We start from the raw sequence: 25,992 nt of genomic DNA, 5'->3' as shown, positions 1-25,992 counted from the left end.
ATTCTCACAGAGAGCTGCTTTCCTAAGCCAGCCTCACTAAATGAAGGCAGAAAAGAAGCCTCGGAGCTCTTCTAGGGAGCACCCTGGGAGAAGCAAAGAGCAGTCAGCTCCAGATGGCAAGAAGGAGAAGGTGGCACCCAGCCACAAAGCGAGCAGAGAGAGGCATGAGTCCAACCGGAGGAGAGCAAAGCGGGAAACCAGGAGCACCCTTGAGGCAGACAACCAAGTCCACACCTCCACAGTGGTGGATGTGGATGACGTGGTGTCATTCGAGGAGGAGATGGAGGTGATGGCATTGCTTGACAGTGAGAAGCAGGAGGAAGGTAAGGGGAAAGTGGGGTTAACACATGAGCAAATGGGCCTCTGGAAAGGGCATTGACCTCACCCAGGAGTACAAAACTTGCAAGCCCAGACTACGCCTTATGAGGAATGCGTTATTGCTGCCAATACCAAGGACAGCGGCCTCCACCTTCTCCCTGTGTCTCCTGGGAACTGTTTAGTTCAAGGCATCATGATGTCATTAGAGATGGGAAGGCTGAAAAATGGTGGCCGGGGGTGGGGGGTGGGGGGAACACACGACATTTTCCCTGTTTTTTCCAGGGATTTTTGGAAAATCTGGGGGGAAATTCTTCCAAATTTTTCTGGGGGTTCCCCAAATTATTCTAGGCCTTCACATCCCTAGATGTCATCACTAGGGATGGACAGATTGTATAAATCTGTTCCGTCTGTGTTTGCGGGATTGTCAGGTGCCTTTCGTTCTGTCGTCTGCTCAATGATGTAATTGGATTTTTTCTTAGTTTCTGAATTTGCACACATTCACACTTGTGCAAATTCACACTTACAAAAATGCACAGATCCCACCCAAATGCACATTTTCCCGCTTTAGCTTCTGTGGGAAATGCGCATTTTCAGCCTGTTTAAACATTTTGCGTACTTTTCTATTACTAAATTTGTGCAAAATTCCAGAAAGTTAAAAAAAAAAAAAAAAAAAAGGCCTGGAAGTCCACAGAATCCCCCTGACCAGGGAAAAGCCAGTCCACTGCAGAATCCATGGGTTGGATTCATAAAAATCCAAACTCAGTTAATTCCATTGCGGATTTCTCCAACATCCCTAGTCATCACACTCCACTTATCCCTTCCTGCGAGTGGCAGCCAATTCAGTGGAGAAAACACCAAGTGCTATGACATCATGTCACACCAGGGAGACAGGGGAGGAGATGTGGTCAGCGGTGGTCTTGCTTCCTAATAGCGTGTTGCTTGAGCTTCAAGGTTCAGTTACCACAGTGAGCAAAACAACCTCTGTGGTGTTTCTGTTAAAGACAGACACGCTCCGTTGACACAGAAGCAAGCAGTTTACAGCAACCACAGAGGAGCCACCCAGGTAACACCACAAACTCATCCTGTAGCTCAGCATCCGTTGTAAGGAAAATCAATACAGATTCCTGAAAGGTAGATTCAGCTTCACCTTCCAGTGAAGGTGCGCTGGGGTTAAAATGAGGTTGGGGGAGACGTGCTAATGCGTGAAGGATTCTGCCTTGGAATTTGACTCGCATGATGTACTGTCTGGCAGGAGGAGCTCCCGTCTGGAGTGGGCCCTAGACATCCCACCCTGGGGTGGAGCCCCTCTACCATTGGGGACCCTGGGGGGAAGCCCAAGCATCTGGGTCTCGCCACTTTAAGTTCCCAAAATGCCCCTGGTAGTGTTGCTCTTGAGCATTGTGGGAAATTAAATTCGCTTGGCACTGATCAGAGCACCAGAACAAATTCAATGTGAGGTCCAATGTAGGCACTGGGGGGCCAAGGTAGGGCCTCTCAGCTCCCCAAGGATGCCAGCCCTGCCGCCTGGTTTTGTGCTTCTACGATTAACTAAGCTTGGCAGAACACATGGCATAAAGCTTGTCTAGCAAGCAACAGACTGGCAGCAAGAATCTACAGCAGGGTGGGCAACTTGTGGCCCTCCTAATGTTTTGGCCTACAACTCCCTTCAACCGTTCCATGCCTGCCTATTGTTCCCTGAAGATGCCCGCTTCTCTCCCTCATCTTTTCCTCCCCACACCTGGGCTTACTACTCCCAGCTGGAGAATAATATTTCAAGATGACTGGAGAGGACACTTTAGGGGAAGGCCTGCAGGTGTGGGGTGGAAGATTTTAGCACCTCTCCTCCTCCAGCTCTCCCCTTGTATGTCTTAAAAGGCAAATACAGGATCCGGAACTGTAACCAACTTTAGCACTGTGCTTTCCTTGTAAGGAGCAGTATCTCCTAACAAGGACAGAAATCACCATTGTGTTCTGTAAGATGCTTAGGAAGAGGTCTGCACTTCTGGATGACAAGCAGAGATACATTGAGATGACTGGCTATCACAGAGTAAATTAGTATAGTTTATTATAGCTGACAGAGAAGAACCTTCAACAATATCCACTTGTGGAGACGGAAACTACTCCTTGTCAGGAAACTATGCTTCATGCGAGAACAGCAGTGTCAGAAAACACAAGAGCATTCCTATTTTTGTCTGTGAAATATTGGGAGTTGAGCACATTATCTCAGTTCTTTTCCTGTTTTCCTCCTTATTCCCAAAATAGCCTGGGCCAGCCAGACCTCAGTTAGTATGTTTTATCAAGCATTTGATTCCCGCCCAGGCAAGTTTAAATCTATGGGATATGGCCTATAGAATTCTTCCTGTTTTTCTGTAGGTATAAAGTCTCCTGGCCTAGGCGTTTGTGAGTGGATTCTTGTCATCCTGTCTCTCCTTTTCATCATACTCACATTCCCCCTTTCCATCTGGTTCTGCATGAAGGTAAGGCTGTCCTAGGAATTGGGGGCTGGTGCATGTTCAAGAGCCACAATTTGTGATGTCAGCAGTTCGCACAGATACAGTCCCATACATCCTAGACACAGTGGGCGTGCAAGCCAGGCTTGGGCTGACTTCACACATGTACACGTACGTTTAGGACTTGGCGTGAACCACACCTCACACAGGTATGTTCACAAGTAGGTCCAATTCAGTGATGGAAAGGTCTGCTTGTGTGAAAATATAGGCCACAGTTCACACCAAACATCCTATACACAGAAGATCCAGCATGGTATGATGGTGAGAGTGTTGGACTGGGAGCTGGGAGATCTGGGTTCTAGTCCCCACTTGGCCATGGAAGCTCACTTGGTGACTTTGGGCCAGTCACAGACTTTCAGCCTAACCTATCTCACAGGGTTGTTGTTGTGAGGATAAAATGGAGGAGGAGGAGAATGTAAGTAGCCTTGGGTTCCTTGCAAGAGGAAGAAAGGTGGGATATAAATGCAATAAATAAGAAAGCACCATGCTTGAGTCCCCGTACTTCTTCCCTTTACAAAACTGAATACGAACATCTACACAGCCACTGTAGGCTACATGGTAAACAGCACGGCGACACTCCCACAACCTAGCATGGGACATAACAGTGTTTGGTTCACCCCACAGCTGGACCTTACAGACAACCAGCTGCTCGTGTCGTTAGACTAGGGAGCATGGTGGGAAAGGCGGCAGCCCGTGCGCATCAATAACAAAAATGAGGAAAGGTGAGCTGGTGTTGTGAGGAGGCAAGGCCAAGGTGAGGAAAGACAGCGGCAGCAGAGGGAGAAGGAGGAAAGGATAGCACGCACGCAGCAGTGGCAATGCAGGGGGGCAGAAGAAAAGGGCGAGGCGGGAGGCAAGGCGGTTGCACGGGGGCGTGGAAGGGAGGGAGGGTCCGGGGGCGGTAGCAGATGGGAGCAAAGGCTGTAGTGGTGGCAGGAGGAAGGAAAGGCTGCTCCAGAGAGTGGGGGCTGTGTGAAGGAAATGCAGTGGTGGGAAGGAAGGGCCTGGGGTTCAGCAGAGTCTGGCAGGCACACTTGCGGGTCTTGGAGGGTGCTCGTGTGCCTGCGGGTGCTGTGTTGCCAACCCCGGGTTAGATCCTTTGTGCATGTTGTTTTAAAGTAGCAAGCAGTTATCCATCTTCACCCTCACGCAGCTAAGAATAAACCCAAATCACTTGACAGCTAGTTGGGGGTCATTTAGCCCCACATGCTGTTAAATAGAAAAGGCTGCCTCGATGATTTCTCCCACCCAGTAAGCGCCCGTCACGTTTGCATCAGGAGGCACTGAGAGCAGTTCCTTAGCAGACCGCTGGAGCAGAGCTTTCCACACTACCTAGGTCCACTTTATCCTCCCTTGTAGATTCATCTCAATTTTTCCATAACAGATTGTACGGGAGTACGAGAGAGCCATTTTGTTTCGATTTGGACGCATTGTTCGTGGAAGGCCCAGAGGGCCTGGTAAGTACAGAAGCACTAGTAGCCCTGTGCACAGCCTCAGGTTATGTACAACTGTGCCATTGCATACCATGGCTTTTATGTGAACTGGAGCGTTGGTGCTGAGGGAATAGGAGTCTCCCCACCAACACACCCAGTACATGCCCGTTGAGGAACAAGGACCTCAGCAGAAGCTGTACTAACTATTGTGTGAAGGAATCTTCTCTGATCGCCCAGAGTCGGTACTGTTTTTGTTTAATTCTCTCCCACGTATGCCAAAGCACAGGCCACTAAAGAACGTGTTAGGGCTTCTTCACATGTTAGGGCTTTGCACCTCGGATAGCTCCTTTAGAGTTCTGACTGGTTCTGACTGAAACCCGGAGCAGATTCACAGCCCTACTGACACCAGAGCCACCAGCCTCAACTGATTATACTTGCTGGAAACATACACCTAGGGGCTGGCTGTGACTGGCTGAGTCTTCTAGCAGTGCATTTCCCATGTGTTTGCATACATACATCTCTTCAAATATCACAGCAAAGGTGGACACACTTTGGAGGCATAAGCATCCATCGTAAGGTGTAAAGCATCCCTGAATCACAGCTGTGCTTAGGAAATCATTAGTTAGCCCAGGGCCAATGATGGCTATCTCAGTACAATTTCCTCACCTTAAGAAACAGGAGCAACTAACCTCAGAATGGTTAGACAGATGAATGACAAAGGGAGTTTGGCGTGTGCCCTAATCCTTCATCAAAGGGTCAACTATAAATCCAGATAACAGTTGCAAGGAGTTCAGAGTTTTTCTGTGTACCCCATGAAGTGAGAAAGGAAGGAAGAACAAACAGCTCAAGGTTTCTTTGTAACAGAACAGTCTGAGGCTGGAGATAGCAAGAGTTTGTCAGAGCATTAAGGGGGCATGACAGAGGCATCAAAGCCAAATCCATCTCGCTGTTGTTTCTGAAATCCATATAGCATAAGACCTTTATTAGGCCAACTCAGAGCCCAGTTTGAATGTCTGCAAACCCTCCTCCTCCATATTGTCTTAAGAGTCTAATTATGCAGATATCCTGCCTACAATATCTAGTCAGCTTTCCTCCCCCTCCTATCCAATGTACTTTTGTAAAATCTTGCCTGATGAAGAGATCGGGAGATCCTGAAAGCTTGCACATTTGGGGGGATCTTTGAAGTGTCCTAATAAAGCTATTGCACTATCTGGATTTTGGAATTGTTCTTATACCAACGCAGTAGTTTTTCTTTTCTTATACCATTGATCAGGGGACTGGAAACAAAGCCCTATGAAGAGAGACTGAAAGAACTGGGCATGTTTAGCCTTCAGAAGAGAAGACTGAGGGGAGATAGGATAGTGCTCTTCAAGTGCTTGAAAGGCTGTCACAGTGAGGAAGGCCAGGATCTCTTCTCCATCATCCCAGAGTGCAGGACACGGAATAATGGGCTCAAGTGACAGGAAGCCAGATTTCAGCTGAACATCAGGGCTGTGTTTCCACCAGCGATTTACTCCAACCTGGCTGTTTGGTGAGGTCTCTGTGTTCCCATGCCATCGTGGCCATTCAGCCCCAGCGCTGCATTTTATTGCTGAAAAACCACTTCTTCTGAAACTGCTTATAGTCTGACTTTTCCAGCTTATCGCGGTGTCAGGGTTGGATCTGAGCCGCCCATAGAGTCCCAAAGCAGCTCTGATTCTGAGGAGAGACAACTCTTGAGGGAGGAACGGTCTCAGACTTCAGAGGCGCAGCTGGAGGGGGAGCCCCCCCTCACATCCCTGGGAGCGACAGTGAACCAGGCGTGGAAAGGGAGGGACAACCTGAACTTTTAGATGCGAGGCACAGATGCAGGCACAAGCGGGAGATTGCAGGGGCTGAGCTTCGGAGCTCAGCCGGATTGGCTCAGCGTCAACAGCTGCACCCAGAAGCATCACGGGAGAGGGGGAGATCTTCCCCTCCCACCCCTTAAGTTCAGAGAATTGCCGCATTTTTCCCAAATGGAGATTAACTGACGTACTAACCCTTAGAAACCCCCAGATGGCTGTTCCTTTGTAGTTTCTCTGAGTCTCAAGGAATTAGCATCTGTATGCCTCATTAGGATAAATGGAATTAAAACCTTGGAAAGCAGCCCTTTTGTCTGAGTGTTGATTTTGGCTATTGGAGAATTCAGTAGGCAACAGGGGCATCCTGCCACGCGGCTCCATTACTGACCTGTTTCCACAATCGCACTGGGTCCGGTATCATAGTCCTGCCCATGGGGCGTGTAGCCCAGCCTTTGTGGGTGTGTCACTCTGACCTCAGTGACCCAACCCTTTCTCTCCCTGTTTTCTGGAAGTTTCATTGCCTTTTAGGAGCAGGATGCCGAAGGACCAATGTTTAAAACATCATTGAAAATAAGCACTAGAACACAGCCCATGACCCCAGTCAAGGGGTGTTTTCTCCCATTGTGCTGAATGAGGCTTGCCCTCTCAATGACCACAGAAATAACAGAGAAGCCCCTCAATTGACACAGCACATATCAAAGCCGTCAATTCCTTAAATGCAGTAAATCATGATCTCAAGGTTTCGGTCCATTGCCTTAGGACATAACTCATTCACAGCTTCCATACAGAGATCCTCTGCGTTAAAATGGGGGCTGGTTTTGCTCTCTTTCCCACAACAAACCCACTACTATCTCATCAGAAGTAACTCCCGTTGTGGTCAATGAGCTCCTCTGGGTTAAAATGGGGGCTAGTTTCCCTCTTTGTGTTCTCCTGCCGCTTTTCCAGCACATGTGTGGCTACTCAGAAGTAACTCCCATTGTGCTCAATGAGGCTTGCTCCTGAAATGCAGGTGCATCTGGACTTTCAGGGGAAAGGGGAAAGGGGTGGAGAGGGGGAAAGCCTCTCTTCACAGCAATGCTGATTCATTTTAAAAAATCCCATGCTCCTCCATTAGCTTCTCCTTCCTTTGTCCTGGAGACATGGCCAAGGAGGTGGGAACACTGATGAGGTAATCAGACACAACCCAGACTCCACCCAGCCATCAAGAACATAATTCAATTAGAGCTCAGTGGAAAAAGCACAGAGCCCCAGGCTACACCGATGATAAGCCTGGACTTTAATCACTGTGGAAACTGGAAAAGGAGAATATGTGATTGGGGAAACATCGCACAAGGTTGCAAACAAAGTGAAGCCGATAGGGTGGAAACACACCCCAGGAAAAACTTCCTGACTGTTAGAGCAGTATGACAATGGAACAATTACCTAGGGAGGTGGTGGGCTCTCCCACACTGGAGGCATTCCAGATGAGTCCGGACAGCCATCTGTCGGGGATGCTTTGATTTGGATTCCTGCACTGAGCAGGGGGTTGGACTCGATGGTCTTATAGGCCCCTTCCAACCCTACTGTTTTATGATTCTTTGTTATTGTAGCACTTAAAGAACCTATAAAACACATCTGACCAACGACAACAGTAGGACAAAAGTAGTGTGTATACATATACATACATACTGTAGGCAACAATGCCACTGTCCTACAACCTTTAGCTTCCTGAATAAGACTATCCTCTGTCTCCAGCTTCCAGGCCTAACTACATGTTAGGTTTTCTGTCTATACTGTCTTGATCTGGAAGGTTTAGCATTAAAAAATGTGGCTTTTCCTCACAGCATTCAACTTGCAAGTGTGACTGTTCTCTTTCTCTTAACAGGCTTGTTCTTCCTCCTTCCGTGTTTGGACACCTACCACAAAATAGACCTTCGCCTCAAAACCTTAGAGATTCCGTTCTATGAGGTAAGCGAGTCCAGTTATAGCCTCCCATCTTCAAGCAAATACACAGACAATCAGTATCAGATGTGGTTGCTAAAGACGTGCTATAGGAGATATTCCCAGGGAGGTAGCTGTGTTAGTCTGTTGCAGCAAAAACCAAGAGTCTGGTGGCATCTTAAAGACTGGCAAAATTATTGTGGCATAGTACACTCATCAGATGCATTAATTAGATTCTCCATTCCTGGGAATTAGAAATCTGCGGTTCAGATCTCACCATGGCTATGAACTCTCAACATAGTTTTAGGCAAGCCCCCCCCCCCTCCCACAATATGGAGATAATACTAACCTACCTTACAGGAATATTGTAGGATTACATAACATAAGTGAAGCACTTTCAGTATTCAGAAGTGCTATAATGCTGCTAAGCACGGTGCATTCGTCAGTTGTTCACTTGGAGAATTGGGTTAACATCATCACTGGTCACCTGCCTTGTGTCTTATCACACAGAATTATCACCAGCTCTTGTATTAATATGTAATATGTCCAGGAAGTTGTAAATTCCTCCTTGAGAGAGGGAGTGGGGTGGCCTTTTTAAAAGAGGCGGTAGTTAGGCCACTCCTAAAAAAGCCTAACCTGGGCCCAGAGGATGTTAACAACATCCCCTTCCTGGGCAAGGTGCTTGAGCGGGAGGTTGCCAGTCAACTCCAGGCACTCTTGAATGAAACGGATTTTCTAGACCCATTCCAATTGGACTTCAGGCCTGGTTTTGGAATGGGAACTACCTTGGTTATCCTGTGGGATGACCTTTCCCGGGAGAGGGACATGGGGATTGTGACCCTGTTGATTCTCTTGGATCTCTTAGCGGCTTTTGATACCATTGACGATAGTATCCTTCTGGATAGGTTGTCTGGGCTGGGTGTTGGAGGCACTGCGCTGCAGTGGTTCTGCATCTACCTGGATGGCGGGTTCCAGAAGGTGGTGCTGGGGGATTATTGCTCTGTGCCATGGCAACTATGCTATGGGGTTCCACAGGGCTCTACTTTATCCCCTGTGCTGTTCAGCATTTACATGAAACCGCTGGGGAAGGTTATCTGGAGGTGTGGGCGGAGGTGCCATCAATATGCAGATGACACCCAGCTCTACCAGGTGAGGCAGTGGCTGTTCTGAATCAGTGCTTGGGCATGGTATTGGACTGGATGAGGGCCAATAAAGTGAGACTTAATCTAGACAAGATGGAGGTACTGTTAGTGGGTGGTTCGTCTGCCTGGCTAGGTGATGTTCAACCTGTTCTGGAGGAGGTTGCACTCCTCCTAAAGGATCAGGTTCATAGTTTGGGGGTGCTCCTGGACCCAGAACTGTCACTTGAGGCACAGGTGGACTCAGTGGCATGGAGCACTTTTTATCAGCTTAGGCTGGTATACCAACTATACCCTTATCTGGACAGAGATAGCCTAGCTACAGGTATCCATGCTCTCATAATCTCTTGTCTGGATTACTGCAATGCGTTGTACGTGGAGCTGCCTTTGAAAACAGTTCAGAGACTTCAGCTGGTCCAAAACAGGGCAGCAAGATTGTTGACGGGGACTGGCCAACGAGATCACATTATGCCAGTACTTTCCAGCTGTACTGGCTGCCAGTCCATTTCCAGGCCCGATTCAAAGTGTTGGTGTTAACATCCAAAGCCTTAAACAGCTTGTGGCCAGGTTACCTGAAGCATCATCTCCTCCCATATGTACCTGCCCAGACCCTAAGATAATCTTCAGGGGTCCTTTTCCGTGAGCCCCTGCCAAAGAAAGTGAGGTGGGTAGCAACTGGGAAGAGGGCCTTTTCTGCCGTGGCACCCTGGTTGTGGAATGAGCTCCCTAGAGAGGTTCGCCTGGCACCTATGTTGTACTCTTTCCAGCACCAGGTGAAGACCTTTTTATTTTCCCAGGAATTTTAGCATTTTAATATTCTAGTCTTTCAGCTTTGTTGTTTTAAATTTGTTAGGGTATTTTAAATCTCTGCGTTGCTGCTAGGTTTTATGCTGGTTGTACTTTTATACTGTAGGTTTAATGTTTTTATATTTTATATTGTTTTTATGTTGCATTTGCAGTCTTAATTTTTGTGAACCGCCCAGACAGCTTTGGTTGTTAGGTGGTATAGAAATGTAATAAATAAGTACATAAATAAATAAAGACTGCCCAGTCCAATCCCTAGCTGGCACCAGATTTTCTTTTATTTTTCCTATTGACAGAACAACAAGCCCACTTCTCACCCTCCCACCCACCCACCCCACCTCATTACATTGGATGATCACCCACAATGTCTTTTGCTTACCGTAGGTCATAACCAAGGACATGGCGAGTCTAGAAATAGATACTGTCTGCTACTATCGAATGGAGAATGCCACGCTCCTCGTGACCACCCTTGCCAACCTCTCTAATGCAGTCCAGCTGCTAGTGCAGACCATCACAAAGCGTGTACTGGCACATCGGTCCCTCACTGACATCCTGATGGAAAGGAAGTGCATCAGCCAAGAGATAAAGGTGGTCAGGGCTAGGGTTTTGCTACAGCTCTGCATGGTAGGAGAGTCCATCGCACAGAATGGAAGGCTTTCCCCAAAGACTGCTGTAAGCAGAACTAGATAAAGCACTAAAATCAGTGTAAAGGGCACCAGCAAAACATTGCTATCTTGTTATTGTACAGATTCTCTTTCCTGAAAGGGGTTTCACAATATGCAGATTCAAAAGAACTGCCTTGTTAAATCAGACCAAGATCCATCTAATGCAGCTTTCTGTTTTCCAAAACAGACAACCAGATACCTCTGAGATGCTCACAGGTAGGGCAAGAGGACAACTGTTACGGCTTTGTTCTGTTTGTCTGCAGCGTCTAGTAATCAGAAGTATACTGCCTCTGAACATAGGGTGGGCAACTGACCAGGGGAACCAGCCTGGCCTGTTCCTGTACCTTTAAGAGGAGCTTGATCTGCAGAAATCAGCAGTTGATGCTTTTCACGCATGGAGATGAACATTACCACCTGCTAATGTTCATAAATCAAGTTGGTTCTAAAAGGCACAGCAAAGAGGAGCCAGTTCAGATGTTAGAACTTACTTTGAACTTGGAGCTTCCATTTTATCATTCATGTCTACCACCTGGTTATAGGCCTATCCACAATGAAATGGTCAGATCGGCCCCACCCTGCCATTTAAGTTATTGGAATTTGCCAATTTCCTAGCAGCTGCACACTGCATTGACATTTTCATTGAGCTATCCACCTCATCCCCAAGATCTTTTTCTTGGTCAGTCACCGCCAGCTCAGATGACATCAGCATATACTGTATGTAAAGTGGGATTTTTTTTGCCCCGAAGTGCATCTCTTTACACATGCTTCCATGGAACCTCATTTGCCATTTTAATGCCCATTCCCCCACTTTGGAGAGATCCTTTGTAATCCCTTTTTGTTTTAGCCATCCTAAATAATTTGGTATCATGAACATAAATGATCTGGATTTAGGGTGAGGGGACCACCCTAACTCCAGATCATTTATGAACAAGTTAAAAAGCACCTATTTCAATGCAGTTCCTTGTGGGGTCCTATTATTTACATACCTCCATTGGAAGAATTGACCATTTATTCCTACTCTACTTGCTGTTCTTTAACCACTTTCCTATGCTTAAGAAGACCTCTCCTTATTCCATGACTGCCAAGTTTGTTCAGGAGTCTTTGGTGAAGGACCTTTTGGAAGTCCAAGTAAACAAGTATACTGGTTTTTGACCAAAATAAACTATATCATCATCAAGTAAACAAGGTCAACTATCTTCACATCTTCAATGTGTAGCCCTCCCATGTTTGTTCTGTCTTTTTTCTTACCAGAACAAATCCATTTGAGGGAAGATGGAATAGCTGTACAATGCCTTTAGATGGCTAATGCCAGGAAGCCTCCACCTGGAAGCAACCACACTCTTCCTTGAACAATTCAGTGCTCCTCCCCTCAGGATACTTTCTCATGAAATTTGCATGCAGCAGAGAAGTACAGGAGAAATCAGCCGCTACTTAAGCCATTCTCACTAGTAGTGCTAGGGCTGTGTGTTTTGCATTTTACATTCTGTTGGCCCATCCTATAAGGCTGCTGCCCCTAACAAACCACCCTTTTTTTGCAGGTGGCTGTGGATGCCGTCACCTGTCAGTGGGGGATCAAGGTGGAGCGGACAGAAATGTAGGTATGACATTAGGTAACAAAATGTCAGGATACAAAACGGTGCTCTCTTAGCCTTTCACTATTATCGTTGGCACCCCCATAAGTATCATGTGCTACTTTTCTCCTTGTATTTGTCCACCTGGATGGTCTCTGGGCATAGGGTCATCCTGGACAAGCCACCATTTTGTGGGGCCTCCTTTCTTCTTCCACTGCAGCCACCGCACACAGGTGCGCAGCTACATCCTTGCCCACTTATTTTGCCATGTGTGTGGGTGGAAATAGTGGACCAATAGCATAACAGCTGCTTAAAAACTGGCCAGTCAGTACACCAAGTGTGACCTTGTTCCTGCAACTTCATGGAAATACATGTGGCCAGAGACTTTAGCTAACCATGTGCTTAGGGTCCACTTGCACTAACTTTTTAAGGGCGCAATCCTATGCATGTTTAGACAGAGAAAAGTCCTACAACTCCCAGAATTCCCCAGCCAGCCTGCTGGGAGTTGTAGGACTTTTCTCTGTCTAAACATGCATAGGATTGTGCCCTAAGTCTCTACCATTTTGTTATTATACCCACAGACTGCACAAAGAGAAGTAAAAGTCTATCTGAGTGCAGTATAGGGGCTCCCTCCTGACCAAGATATAACATAATAAGTAAAAAAAAATTGCACCAGCTAGTAAAGGCAGTTGTGAAAACCATGAATTACTTCCACCTTCGCTCTTTGTCTGTCTATGTCAATTGTGGGCTGATTCCATTTTCCGATAGCGCCACTCGGGAACTGGAGTAGAAAAAGGCCAAGGGCTTATTTTATTTGTAAGGGAGTGCAGGGAGAGAGAGAATGAGGCAAAGAGGTCAATGAGGAAGGAGCAGATGTGTTCCTCCTAGGCTCTTCCTTGAGGTAAATGGCTTGTAGGGCTGCTACGAGAGAAAAAGAACAGATGTGGGAGGCTAAGGTTGGAGTCCCCCACACCACTTCTAAAGAGAGTTATGACAAACACGAAGAGTTCTGAGGCTCTGAGATGTGGATTTGAGATTGGCAACACCACATCAAAACACTGACCACAACCAGATCTATTTAGCAAAGCTTCTGTATCACAAGCCTTCGGGTCACACCCTATACATAAAGGAAATGAGAGGTTACTGCTCTTGGCAAGAAGAAGTGGCTGATCTCTGCCTTGACAATTGCTTTCATGCAGTTGGATCACTCTCCCAACCCCTGCCCACATCACCGCCAGTTACCCCCACACAGAGCTGTGGGATGCCTTCCCCCACAGCTAGGAAGAGGCAGCCAGCATGGTGAGGAATCTGATTTCCCCCATTTTCTCTCATTCCTGCTGCCAGAAGGCCGCCAAAAGAAGCACAGACTGTGGATTAACTGTGGCAAGTATATATGTACGCATCCTGTGGCCCTTGTAAAGTACTTCTGGAAGTCCCTGCAGTAGTCTCACGTGCTCTTTCTATGACAGAACAAACGGGAACAACTGACATAGGGATACATCCCCCCGTCAATGGCAGCGTAAATGCTGCTGTAGTTTTTGCAAAGAAATTATTAGGTATGCTCAGGAGAGGCAGTGACAGGGATCCATGGCCACTGGCTGGCCTGGAGGGTGGCACCCCAGACAAATATCCCATTTATTCTGATAACAGGCCAACCAGCTGCCTACATGTGGTTTGTTCCTGATCTAAGTAGTTGAATTCACTAGAACGAAGTAGTTCCCATTGTTTTCCATTCTGGACTGCAGCCCTGGCCTTCATGATGCCTATTTTTGTTTCAGTAAAGATATGCGATTGCCGGCTGGACTTCGGGAGTTGCTGGATGCAGAAGCGGAAGCCCAGAGACAGTCCAAAGTGAGGGTAAGCCAACAACATGCGGATGCTGTGTAATTTCATGACTGAAAATCACAGGGAAAAAGATACGCCTTTCTTCCCATCCTCCTTCCGGTCAGATTACTGTTACTTCCAACGATAAATTTATACACATGCTAGTAGTGGTTTAGAAGCTGTGAAATAACACATTCTTAAGCTACTCCCTGCTCCTTCTCCTCAGACCTGTGTATGTTAGGGAGCAGGCAACTGGGCGTGTAGGACAGGGGTGGGCAGAAAGGAGATCTCCAGATGTGTTGGACTTCAACTCCCAGCATTCCTGACGATTGGCCATGCTGACAGTGGCTTCTGGGAGTCGAAAGTAGGGACATCAGAGTCATCTGAAATGGATACAAATAACTTTGGATTTTTATGAATTCAACCCACAGATTCCACAGTGGATCAGCCTTTTCTGAGTCCTGCAGGCTTGTGGACCCTTGTTCTTTTACTTTCTGGAATTGTACGCAAATTTACCAGAAAATATGCCAACATATATGCCATTTTTAAAAAGAAACTAAACATACACAACATTTTATACATCCCTGATCTCTCTTCAGCCTCTCTTCAGCTTCCACTGTGTAGGCCTTTTTTTGTGCACTCTGCTCATTGATTGTACGCAGAGCTAAGACAAATATGCAAAGTGTTACATAAATTGTGGCAGACCTTTTTATGTACTTTTCTGAAGGGCAGAGGGGAATCCAATTCTGTCAACGAGCAGATGACAGAACAAAACAGATTAAACAAAAACAAAATCCATACATCCCTAGTTGAAGTCCAAAAATCTGGAGATCTACCTTCTGCACAGGGGTTCTATCCATTCTCCAGCCTTGTCCCCAAAGACACCGCCCCCCCATTGCATTTGCATACTCCCCCCACCCCCCGTCCAATGTGAACAGCAGCAGATGCTTTCGGTTCTTGTATCTCAGCTACTCATGAGAAGACCAAGGGCCCTTTCAACACATGCACACACACTGAATAGCCACCGAGGCTTTGGTAAAGGTCTTTCCTTATGCATCTCAGATGCTTCTCCCACAAAAGGAAACATTCTGCCGCAGTCTCGGTTCAAGACTGGGGAAAGGGTGGTATCAAAGAGCCCTTTGCCTGCATCCCATGTTGCTTGGAAGTGAATCACTGGGCAAAACCTACTGTTGCTGCTGCATCAGCGCTTGTTAATTCAAAATATAGCCCTGGTTTGTTTGCTTTTGTTTATTTTTAGTTCATGGAAATTCAGAGTCACCCATTGGCTGGACATAATTGGTCAGGTGAGGTAAAAAATGGGGTGGCACTTTGGAAGCTGAACCTGAAAACTGAAAGTCTGAAACTATTTCAGTACTATGCAGTTTCCACACTAGGTTGCTTCCACAGTAACCCTTTTCTCAGCATTGCCATCGTTTATCCACTCACTTTTTACCAAAAAAAATCCAGATGATATTGTTGCTAAATTGTTGCTGTTCCCACTTTTTCTGATGGGTCCTCATGTGTGTGTTTTCCCAGATCTGATTTGTGGCAACAACAACATTGCAATAAAAAGCATTTGCAGCACCAGCCTGTCCAGTGCGGACTGGCAAATTACTATTGAGACTTTTTGGAACTACTGTGCCTTTAATCAAAAGCTTCCTGCTTGCAGGTTTCAGCCATTTTATTGCTCCTGTTCAACACAGCTACGGAATTAGTTGCCCCTTATTAGTCAGCCTTTGTTCCCCTGCAGGGGAAATTAATTTTCCTCCTTTATTATATTGATAGAAGAATAGTGCTATTTTGCTATAAATAAAAAAATGGAAGGAAATCAGTAATTTCCCCACACACCCCCTCTTAACCAGGGAACAAAACAGGATGAATGGGAAAAGATAAAAGAGCCTGAACCTGCACATAGGAAGCTTTTAATGAACACTGTGAAGGACCTTTACAGAATGGGACTGGATAATATAGCACCATATTAAGTGTTGAGCAGAATCTCAGTTTTAATTGTGCTTCCAGCTGAGGAAAAGCAACGCCTTCACAATACTAAAGGGCTCTATTGTAGAAGCAACCAACGAAATACCCTCAAATTACCTTGTATTTTAGGTGATAGCTGCTGAAGGAGAAAAGGCTGCCTCTGAATCCCTGAAGATGGCAGCTGAGATACTGTCCCACACACCGGCTGCCATCCCGCTCCGTTACCTTCACACGTTGCAAAACCTGTTTGCGGAGAAACCTTCCACCTTTATTTTACCTTTACCCTTTGATTTTCTGAACCATTCATCTGCAGTAAACTTGAAATCCACAGGCTGCAATCCCTCTTCAGTTACTATCAACCCAGATGTTCCAAAGGACAAGGATTCCCCCATGCTATAGGAATTCAGCAAAAATCTAGAGAAGCTTGAGTTCAAGCTGTGGCTGATGCTGGTATAGTTGACCCTATGGCATGCCCTCCTACAGTTAAATCTCCTGCTTAAACTTTCAACCTCTTGACTTCAAAGAGGTCAACGGACACTCTACATATTAGGAGGCACCAAGGGCAGCATTGCCACCAACAGTAAGTTTGATGGGGAGTTGCAGCCAACCCTGTCTGGTGCCCATGTTTTCAAATACATGTTTGTCTCATTCACACAATATGTTTTTTTAGATATACAGTTAAAACATATTAGGTGGATATTTAAAAAACAATGTGGTGCAGGAGATAGTGTTGGATTTTGACTGTGGAGAGCTGGGTTCAAATCCTTATTCAGCCACAAAGCTCACTGGATGGCTGTGAGCCAGTCACTACCCTTCTGTTGTGATGAGAAAATGGGGTGGGTGGGGGAAAGACCATGCGTGCTGCGCTTAATATCTTGGAGGAAAAGGCTAGATAACAATAAATGAATCCTTAGAAACACCAATTTAAGCTTGCCTTTCCTATCCTCTGATCGCTCCATTCCTTGTCCCTGTCTTTAAAGATGGGCACATTGCATATGAAGATAAGCGTAAGAAGTGTTGGTGAATGATGAAGAATCACCAGAGCAAGACGCATAGCCAGTCCTTTAGGTAACATCATCTGGCTACAGTTTTACACCCACTCACAGCTTCTGGGGCTGGGATATGATGTGTCCTGCCTGAACTGGCTGACCCGTTCTTGAATGAAAGTGAGCAACACAGCACAAATGAAGTTTGGGAACTTGCTGTGACAGCTCTTTGCTGTTTGCTTAAATTGTTAATTAGCTCAGGGAGTATCCGTCCTGCCTGTCATTACAGCTAACAAACTACAGTACCAGCTGTACCGACTCCTTCAGCAGAGGGTCAAGGTATGTGCCTCACTGGCACATACAACACCAGCTGGCAGCTTCATCAGCATCCTAAGAAAATCAGATTAATTTTCTATTACTTGGTAAGTTTCTAGGCTATATGATTTTATAGAAGAAGCTGAAAACAATAGTAAATGCACAGAAGGGCAGGGGAAGGACCTTCACAGACATAGCGCTCCCTGTCCTCTGTAACTCACAATTTCGGTCATTGAACCTAGCCATTTTTTAGCTGTTTCTGATGTATTTTCAGCACCAGGTTTTGACCTTGTAAGATCTTTGAGAATTGTAGAGGTTTTAGTCTGCTGTTTTATTTTTATAGTAATCTCACTTATTGTGATTTGTATGTAATCTGATTTTATTGTGTTAACTTTGTACACCACCCTTGGAGCCTGTAGGCCGAAGAGTGGCTTATTACATTTGTAAATTAATAACAATAAATTATAAACTACTGAATTTGCAGAGTAAGTGGCTGCCAGATCTTGTTTTTAAAAGAATTTTCAAGTTGAAACAGTTAACCGTCATCATACCTACCAGGACCACTACTTAATTCCCAGCATGGTCATTCCTTCCACCTGAAAAGAGGGAGTAGCTCATACAGTGTAACTGCACAATAGGGTGAAGGAGCTTAGGAGATTCAAGGCTGCTTCCAGTCTTATTTTTCCTGTCTGTTGTGAAAACATATGTATAAAAGTAGCCAGATGACTTATATTTCTATGTAATCTGGAAATGGTCAGATGGTTTTGTGAGATGCAAACACTACAGAAAGAGCCAGGGCATTTTTGCTAGACATGTATCTCAGGCTCATGTTGGACCAATCCCACTTTTGAGGCAAATTGTTATATTTAGCCAGCTTGTGGCCTTCCTGCTGCTCCTCCTAGTAACATTTGGATTAGCAGTGATCAGCCTGGGGACTGGAACACCTAATGTATGGCTTTGTGCAGCTCCTCCATGCCACAAGGTTAGTGTGCCAATCACCTGCAAAAGTACTACAATTTCTGGGGGAAAGCTGCTGTCTGGAAGCATGCTTAGACCAATGAACTGACATATCAAAGGGACCAAGTAGCACGCTTTGCCCGTGGGATGTTCCCAAGGCCAAATGGTTTAAAAGGACATTTTGCTGCACTGTTATCCCAGTAACATCAGCCAGTGCAGGACAAGGTAGAGAACCTCCTTCATTTTCAGAATGGAAAAGATTAAGTTGGTGAGAACTTGGCTTTCTGGACTGGTCAAGATACACATTTAAAAATTATAGGGCTGGAGAAAGACGTCACATTTTAAGAACAGTGGGCAGAGATAACCCAAGAGGTGTTGGTGTAAGCGGCAGAATACCGAAATGGTGGTAAGAAGATAAAAGCTATCAAAGCATGAATGTGTAGAGCTGCCTCATACAGAATCAGACCACTAAATGACAATTTGCTGCCTTTTAATCGTACAACAACTACCCCATGAGGTGAGCTGACTCACCCTCCTAGTGGCAGTAGAACTATACAACCACTGGAAAGCAGAATTGCTGCCCACAATATACATAGATACATTTTTTTCTATCCTGCAGTGTGTTCTGAACAAACTGGCCATGCAGGTTTTTGGTAGTTTAGGCTGAAGTGGAGGAAAAGCTGATTCTTCCTCCGAGTCAAAAGATGAGCATCCATTTCCGAAGTTGTGCGCACAGGTGCTACAGGCTTCTTTTGGCTAATGATTATGACACTAAACTCACCGTCCCCAGTTTTAAATGTTTTTGTGTTTTCATTTTAGCAAGATAATGGGTGGAGATATATCCACATAGGCACGTATGTGGTCCTTTAAACAATTCAAAAATCGTGCAAAGCCATTCACTAATTCCTATAGCATTGTCCCATCACTTAAACATAATTTCTTTTTTCTTTAACCATTTTAGTGGGCAGAATATGTTTCCCTTCTCTAATACTAGAGCTAAGACCTGCTGATATTTAAAATCCTTTTTAAAAGAGCAAACAGCCTTTATTTCCTATAGCAAGGCTCCTCTCCCCCCAGCCACCACCCTGGAAGCAAGTCCGCTCCCTACTTGCCTTTGCAGTTATCCAGCTTTCAAGGCAGGACTGGAGCTACTGCAGCCAAAGCAGTTTGGGGAAAATCACTCTGAAAATCATACACCTGTCTCCAGCTTGGGGAATGTTACATTTCCTCTAGCAACTATGTGCATTTTCTTTTAAAGGAAGCCCCCTTTCCTTTCTTTTAAAGGAAGCCATTTGGAGGACTGGTAGCTCAGTGGCACATGCATCGCTTACAGAAGGTCCCAGAATTCCTTGGCATCTCCAGTTAAAAAGATCTTAGGTAGAATGGCTGGGAAGGCCTCTGCCTGAGATCCTCAGTGGAAGGAGAGGATATTACTAGGGATGGGAGAATCAGAGATGCTCAAGTTTGTCAAGATTCTCCAAACTCCACTTCTTGGTTCATCTCGTTAGCAACCTGTTTTCTTTTTGTTTGAACAAGAAAAGTGCATATTTTCCTGTGCATTTTCAAAAGTGCACAGCTTTCCCCATTGACTAGAGTGAACATGCGTATTTTTCGGAAGCTGGGCATTTTAAAGTGCGCCTTTTTCAAACTATGCAGTTTTTGAATGCAATCAAACATTTGGGAATCAATACTTTTTTCTGAAAAAATTGTGCTCCTGTTTGTGTTTGCAGTCAGGATTGCAAGCGGGGCAAGTTCGAACGAATGGCGAACTAAAACAAAATTCTCATACATCCCTAGATAATATTGTGCCAAGTTGGATCAATGGTATAAGACAAGGAAATCAAGCTGCATTTCTCCTTGTTACTCCTAGATGGCACCTTTGGCTAGGACTTTACACCATAAACAGGAGTACCCAGCCTACCATCCCAAGTGGAAGATACTGTTTTGGCACACTCCAGCTTCCTCTTCAAAATTCAATACCCCTGAGGATGTGAAGGCACAGAGTTTTTAACAGAGAGAGAAAAATGTTCACTGTTCTTGAAGACATTTCTTCAGACAAGTTTGTGAAACAGATGCGATGTTGGACAGAAAAAGTATAGCTTCCAAAATAAAACCTGAAGGAATTATCAGAAACTCTTTGGCGAGCCAAAGTATAATTTATGAGGGTTCCACAAATGGCGTTAGCAGCCAGGAATCTCTTCCTTGGCAACCACATTGTGAACAAGCACAGCTGGAGGAACTCCTCCCTCTTCCCGAGTTGTCTGCACATTATAGAGTGCTCGGAGGGTGAGGGTCTCTCTCGCTTCATGGTGGGTGGAACAGACACTTCTCCTTCCTGGAGGCCTCCAACACATGCAGAGGACTTGGCAGAGGGATCTCGCTTTGCAGTGGAGATGCTCAGAAGCAGCGAGAATCTCTCTTGCCAGCTCCAGCTGTCTAAAGCAAAGCATGAGGTGTGGGAATGGCCTTGCCCTGGCCCTAAATTCCAGAGGGGGAGGAGGTTTCTTTCACTTCATGACAGGCTTTAGGGTGGCCAGAAGGAACAACAGGCTCTCACTGCTTCTGCCACCCTCAACGCCTGGCATGAAGTGAGAGGACTATCCTTTCCCCTGAATCCTCTGGAAATCTGTTGGGATTGTTTACACACCTTGCACTATCCTTTGGAGATGTTCAGAATTGTTGAGTGAGGTTCTTGTTGTTTCTCCCACCCAGGGCAAACTGACAGACTGACCCCTCCTCCCGCAAGTTTTCTGCATATACCAGAGGACTTGGGGGAGAGGAAGGGATAAGCCCAAATCATTGCTGGATACTACAGCCCACCAACTATAAGACACTCCAAAGCCTCTACTAGAGGATCTGAATAAACACAATTAAACAACAATCCCAAACCTTTCCTTGAAATTATTCTTAAGCCCAACCTCTATTTAAATAGGTGAATATGCTGAAAAGTCAGGACAACCCCAACCTGAGCCTTGACTATTTTCTAAATGAATAATAAAATTGGGAAACAATTCCACAGTGTTCAGTCAACTCCTGTCCATGTACTGTACTAAAATTCTAACGGAACTGGGAGACTCTCAAGCAGCCCCTGCACTCCAGACATGTGCAACCATCATATTGTGCCCAATGTCAACTACAAGCAGGAGCCAAAGGCGTTCTTGAGGCCACCCTCTTCTTCAGCGCTTGGGTTTGGTGGATTTCTTAGTACGGGGTGTGGATGTTTTAGTAGGAGCAGGCAATGAGGATGTATCAGTCTTTCTTTTGGAAGAGGATTCTGTAATGAGAGATACACAGAAGCATTAAACGTGTATTCTTCAACAAGCCAGCCAACAAGAGAGCCAGCAAGGATCAATGAACAGAGTGTTGGGCCTGGGCACAGGAAAGCTTGGCTCAAGCCCAGCTCAAGGAAATTTTATATATTACTCAGTGACAAATCTAGGATTAGAATCCTTAACAGGGAGTCATGGCCAAACCCAGCTCCCTAACAACTGTATCTGCATGGTACATGCATTTGCAAAGCTACATGGGCTTATCTTGTTGACACATAATTGTGTCAGCTCCATTGGAATAAGGCCATAATGGGCGCAATCCAACAGAGCATTACGCACTCAACCCCACTTATTTCAGTGACTTTAAGCACATCCTATTCGCCACGCATGCAATGCTTTGAGGATTCAAAGCATCTTTCGCCTACAAGATCTCCGTAATCCTTACAGGATCGCTATAAGGTGGCCCAATATTATTTATTCCTGTATTGCAGATAAACAGCTCAGGTTGAGAGACAATGGCTTGCCTAAGGCCACCAAATGCATTTTACGAGTGAGGTTTAATCCAGGGACCATGGGCGCCTGCAGGAAGGGGCATGGGTGTGCAACACCATCCCTCCCCGCCCCTGATGAACCATAATCTCCAAATTCCCAGTGTGTGTGTGTGTGTGTGTGTGTGTGTGTATCTAACTATATCTATCCAAGTCTCTAGCGCTTATAGAACCCAAGATATGAGGCAAAATGTGAAGCCACTATTCTGACCATTCGTTTTGTGAGAAACTAGCCTGCTCCCACCTTTCACTGCTTTTAGCCAGTGAATGAAGTCATAACAATGGTTAACACACCCACTATCAGATTGTGTTAATCATTCTGGGTGCGTTAAGCCTTTCTGGGGTCTTCCCTGTTAGAAAGTAATTACAGCCTCAAAAAAAAAAAAAATTAGAAATCCAGGACCTGCACGGGCAGTAGTGCGCCTTCCAAAAAACAAAAAGTAGCAGCAAAGACAAGATTTCATGATCTTTCTAACTCAGGCCCTTGTTAATATTTTTTCTGAATTCGTAAACATTTTAAAAATTACCTTGACAATATCAGCAGGTAAAGTTCATCTTTATTATACCCATATTGCAGGAGGCAGGGCTGTGGCTGAGAAAGTGTGGGTTACACAAGTCCTGGAAAGCAGCCCAGCGCTGTTATTCCCATTTTGTGGGGAAGGGTGTGTATTAGAGTAGTGTATGACAACTCTGCAGCATAGTCCAGTCTTGTTATTCAGTCTCCTGCTGTGTTGGTGTTTTAGGGAAATGCAGATGCGGCTGTGAAATTGATTGTTGCAGAAGTGCAATTTATTCAGAGTTAGAGGAGGTTGTTCTTGTGTATATAACTTCAAGAGAACCTGCCATTTTTAGCTCTTGCAGGAGACCCAGGTAGAACCTTTTCCCCTCTCTTAGTGTTGGCCTTGGACTTGAGACGATCCTACAACTCCCTGGCTGAAGAATGCTGGGAGCTGTAGGAGTTGCCCCCTAAACCTCTTTACCCTGACATAATGACTTCGTATGTACAAGATTTATTTTTCCCCCTTGTGTGGGAGGCAACACAGAAATGCAATACAGAGAGAGAGAGAGAGAGAGAGAGAGAGAAATGGTACAACCAAGCAAAAGCAGTAACACATGACTACTCTGCTTGCTATGGACTTTACAGCCATTTCACACATTATGCAACAGCAAACTCAGTTTGCTAAATGGGCTGGTGCACTGAAAGACAACTGTGGCCAACCCCAGTTCTCTGACATGTACACGCTGAATGTCCATGTGTCCACAAAACTGTTTGCTGCATGCCTAAGAATGTAATGCACGAAATGGCCCCTAGACTCCAAATAAGCTGCATCTTCAGGAGTCTCCAATTTCACCTCTGACATCTTGAGCCGTACCTGCTTCAGATTTTGGATCTTTTTCTGCAGCAACCTTCAGTTTTGGTGCCTCACCCTCCAGGTCGTTTATTTTTGTCAGCGCTTCTTCCAACTCCTCATGAAGGACTTCTGATTTTTCCTCTGCTTGTTGTGCCCGCTTTTCAGCCTCTCTGAAAGAACAGAAGCCAGTGGGACACTGAAAGCCCTTGCCAAAGCACAGGTAAGGCATCAAGGAAAAAAAGGTCACCAATCAGAACTACCAAATACAGAGTTAGAATCAGAGGCTTCCAGGGGCAGTTCAAGACATTTTGGTGCCGAGATAGGGCCAAACTAGACTTGTGCACGTATCTTAAGCACATGTTTGCCCATCTGCATATGAAGCAGGGATGCTCATTTCCAGTATTGGAGCCTGGCTGAGGGGAAAACCCCAGAGAGGGCTAGATTTTTGCTTCCCTACCCCACACCCTTTGTATGTGAACAGAGTATGTATGTGCTCAAGATACACACGACTGCGGCACGCTTTTAGCCTGGCCTGTAGAAAACCGAAAACGGCATCTCTTCTTCCTCCTCCTACTTGAAATGGAGTGCCAGGAAGTTTGCCCATGCAAGTCTCATTGAAAGGAAGGTTCATCTCAATAGATCTTGCACAGGACAGTATCTCAGAGGGATTGTGTCTCTTTTTTTACATATAATTATTTTATTTTATTTTTTAAAAAGAAAAACAACAACAACAACAACATAAACACACAATACACACACACTAAAATATCTCTTCAGATTGTAAGATATCTACCTTTGGCTCCCCTAACACAACAAATGCTTATTATTATTCTCTACTTCTTATCTTATTTGTATATCATACATTGAGTTCACAGACATTATCTCATTTCTCTCTTAATTTTTAACAACAACAAAAAAAGGAGAACTAACCATCTCAAAGTTCAAAATCCATATACATAGATATCATTTTTCTCTATTTCTTGTACAAATTCTATAAAAGGTTTCCAACCTAGCATAAATTTAGTTGTTGACCCTTCTTTAATTATAATAGTAAGTTTTGCCATCTCTGCCAGCTCCATCATTTTCATGATCCACTCGCTCACAGTTGGTATTGTTTCATTCTTCCACTTTTGTGCATACAATAACCTTGCAGCTGTTGTCATGTAGAGAAAGAGGGCTCCTCCCTTCTCTTTTACATGTTTATCTTTTAGTCCCAATAAAAAAGTTTCTGGCTTTAGTTCTATAGTAGTCTTTAATGTTCTTTGAGCTAAAGACTGTATTCGTCTCCAAAACATTTTAGCTTTTTTATAAGTTCACCATAAATGATAAAACATTCCATCCTGATCGTCACATTTCCAACATTTTCCAGAAACACCCTTATACATTTTAGACAGTTTAAACGGTGACATATACCATCTATACATCATCTTATAAAAATTCTCTTTACGATTTGTACATAAAGTAAATTTTAGATCTTTTCCCTACATACTTTCCCACTTTTCCATTAATATATTATGACCAACATTTTGTGCCCATTTTATCTTACAATCTTTTACTTGTTCATCCTCTGTCTCATAGCTTAACGGTAATTTATACAGTTTAGCAATAACATGTTCATCATTTGTACACAGTGCTGTTTCAAACTCAGATTCTTTTTGTTCAAATCCACAATTTTTCTCATCTATTTTAAACCTTTAATTTGCAAATATGCAAACCATTGGCAGACATGACCTTCTTCCAATAAGTTTTCCCTTGATTTTAACTTATATTCCCCTTGTGACAATTCCAGTAAATCATTATATTGTATCCATTTATGCATGCTATCAAGTTCTCTTCTATGCATTGCTTCTTGTGATGATATTCCAACGTGGTGTTTTTTGATAAAACTTTAATTTATATTTATTCCAAATTCTTAGTACAGCCCTTCTTATATGGTGATTATTAAAATCTACATTCACTTTTGTTTTATCATACCACAAATAACCATGCCACCCATATCTCAATTCATGTCCTTCTAATTCTAAAAGTCTTCTATTTTTTAACATCACCCATTCCTTCATCCACATCAAGCAGCAGGCAGAAAAACAGGTTTTAAAATCTGGTAATCCCAAACCACCTCTTTCCTTTGCATCTAGTAAAATTTTTATTTTAACTCTTGGTTTTTTTGCTTGCCATATAAACGTCGTTATATCTCTTTGCCACTGCTTAAAAGGTAAATCCGATGTAATAATGGGTATCATTTGAAACAAAAATAACATTCTAGGTAATACATTCATTTTAATTGTTGCAATTCTTCCCAAAAGTGATAGCTGTAATTTTTCCCATTTTGATAGGTCTTGTTTAATTTCATTCCACACTTTTACATAGTTATTTTGAAAAAGCATACAATTCATATTTGTCAAGAAGACTCCCAAATATTTTACTTTCTTTTCAATTTGGAAGCCAGTCTTATCCATCAACTTTTTTTTTCTTGAACATTCATATTCTTTGTTAAAATTTTTGTTTTCTGTTTATTAGCTTTAACCCTGCCACTGCTCCAAATTCTTTTAATTTTTTCATTAACATTTCAATTCCCTTTAAA

General features: G+C 44.5%; 2 protein-coding genes across 2 annotated transcripts in view; one reads left to right on the top strand and one right to left on the bottom strand.

The window, feature by feature from the left end:
• On the top strand, positions 1-17,772 carry NPHS2 (NPHS2 stomatin family member, podocin). The gene is made up of 8 exons (XM_084848182.1): positions 1-323; positions 2,692-2,795; positions 4,213-4,285; positions 7,949-8,031; positions 10,332-10,535; positions 12,151-12,206; positions 13,962-14,040; positions 16,114-17,772. The coding sequence occupies exons 1-8, from the start codon at positions 41-43 to the stop codon at positions 16,381-16,383; spliced, it is 1,152 nt and encodes a 383-aa protein (XP_084704308.1). The 5' UTR covers positions 1-40; the 3' UTR covers positions 16,384-17,772.
• Positions 17,773-18,716: 944 nt separating this feature from the next.
• The window catches only part of AXDND1 (axonemal dynein light chain domain containing 1), a 62,181-nt gene continuing 54,905 nt past the window's right edge, over positions 18,717-25,992 (bottom strand). Inside the window, exons 25-26 of the mRNA XM_084851250.1 lie at positions 23,433-23,581; positions 18,717-21,516 (exon numbers count right to left, since the gene is read on the bottom strand). Of these exons, the coding sequence (XP_084707376.1) occupies positions 21,419-21,516; positions 23,433-23,581 (247 nt within the window). The 3' untranslated portion in view covers positions 18,717-21,418. The remainder of the gene's footprint in view (positions 21,517-23,432; positions 23,582-25,992) is intronic.

This window comes from Heloderma suspectum, chromosome 4 (assembly GCF_057233095.1).
Source record: "Heloderma suspectum isolate Gila_16-S chromosome 4, 16-S_ref, whole genome shotgun sequence".
NCBI classification, from domain to species: domain Eukaryota; kingdom Metazoa; phylum Chordata; class Lepidosauria; order Squamata; family Helodermatidae; genus Heloderma; species Heloderma suspectum.
Note: the sequence above shows the minus strand (reverse complement) of the source record. Positions and strands in the feature narration are given on the sequence as shown.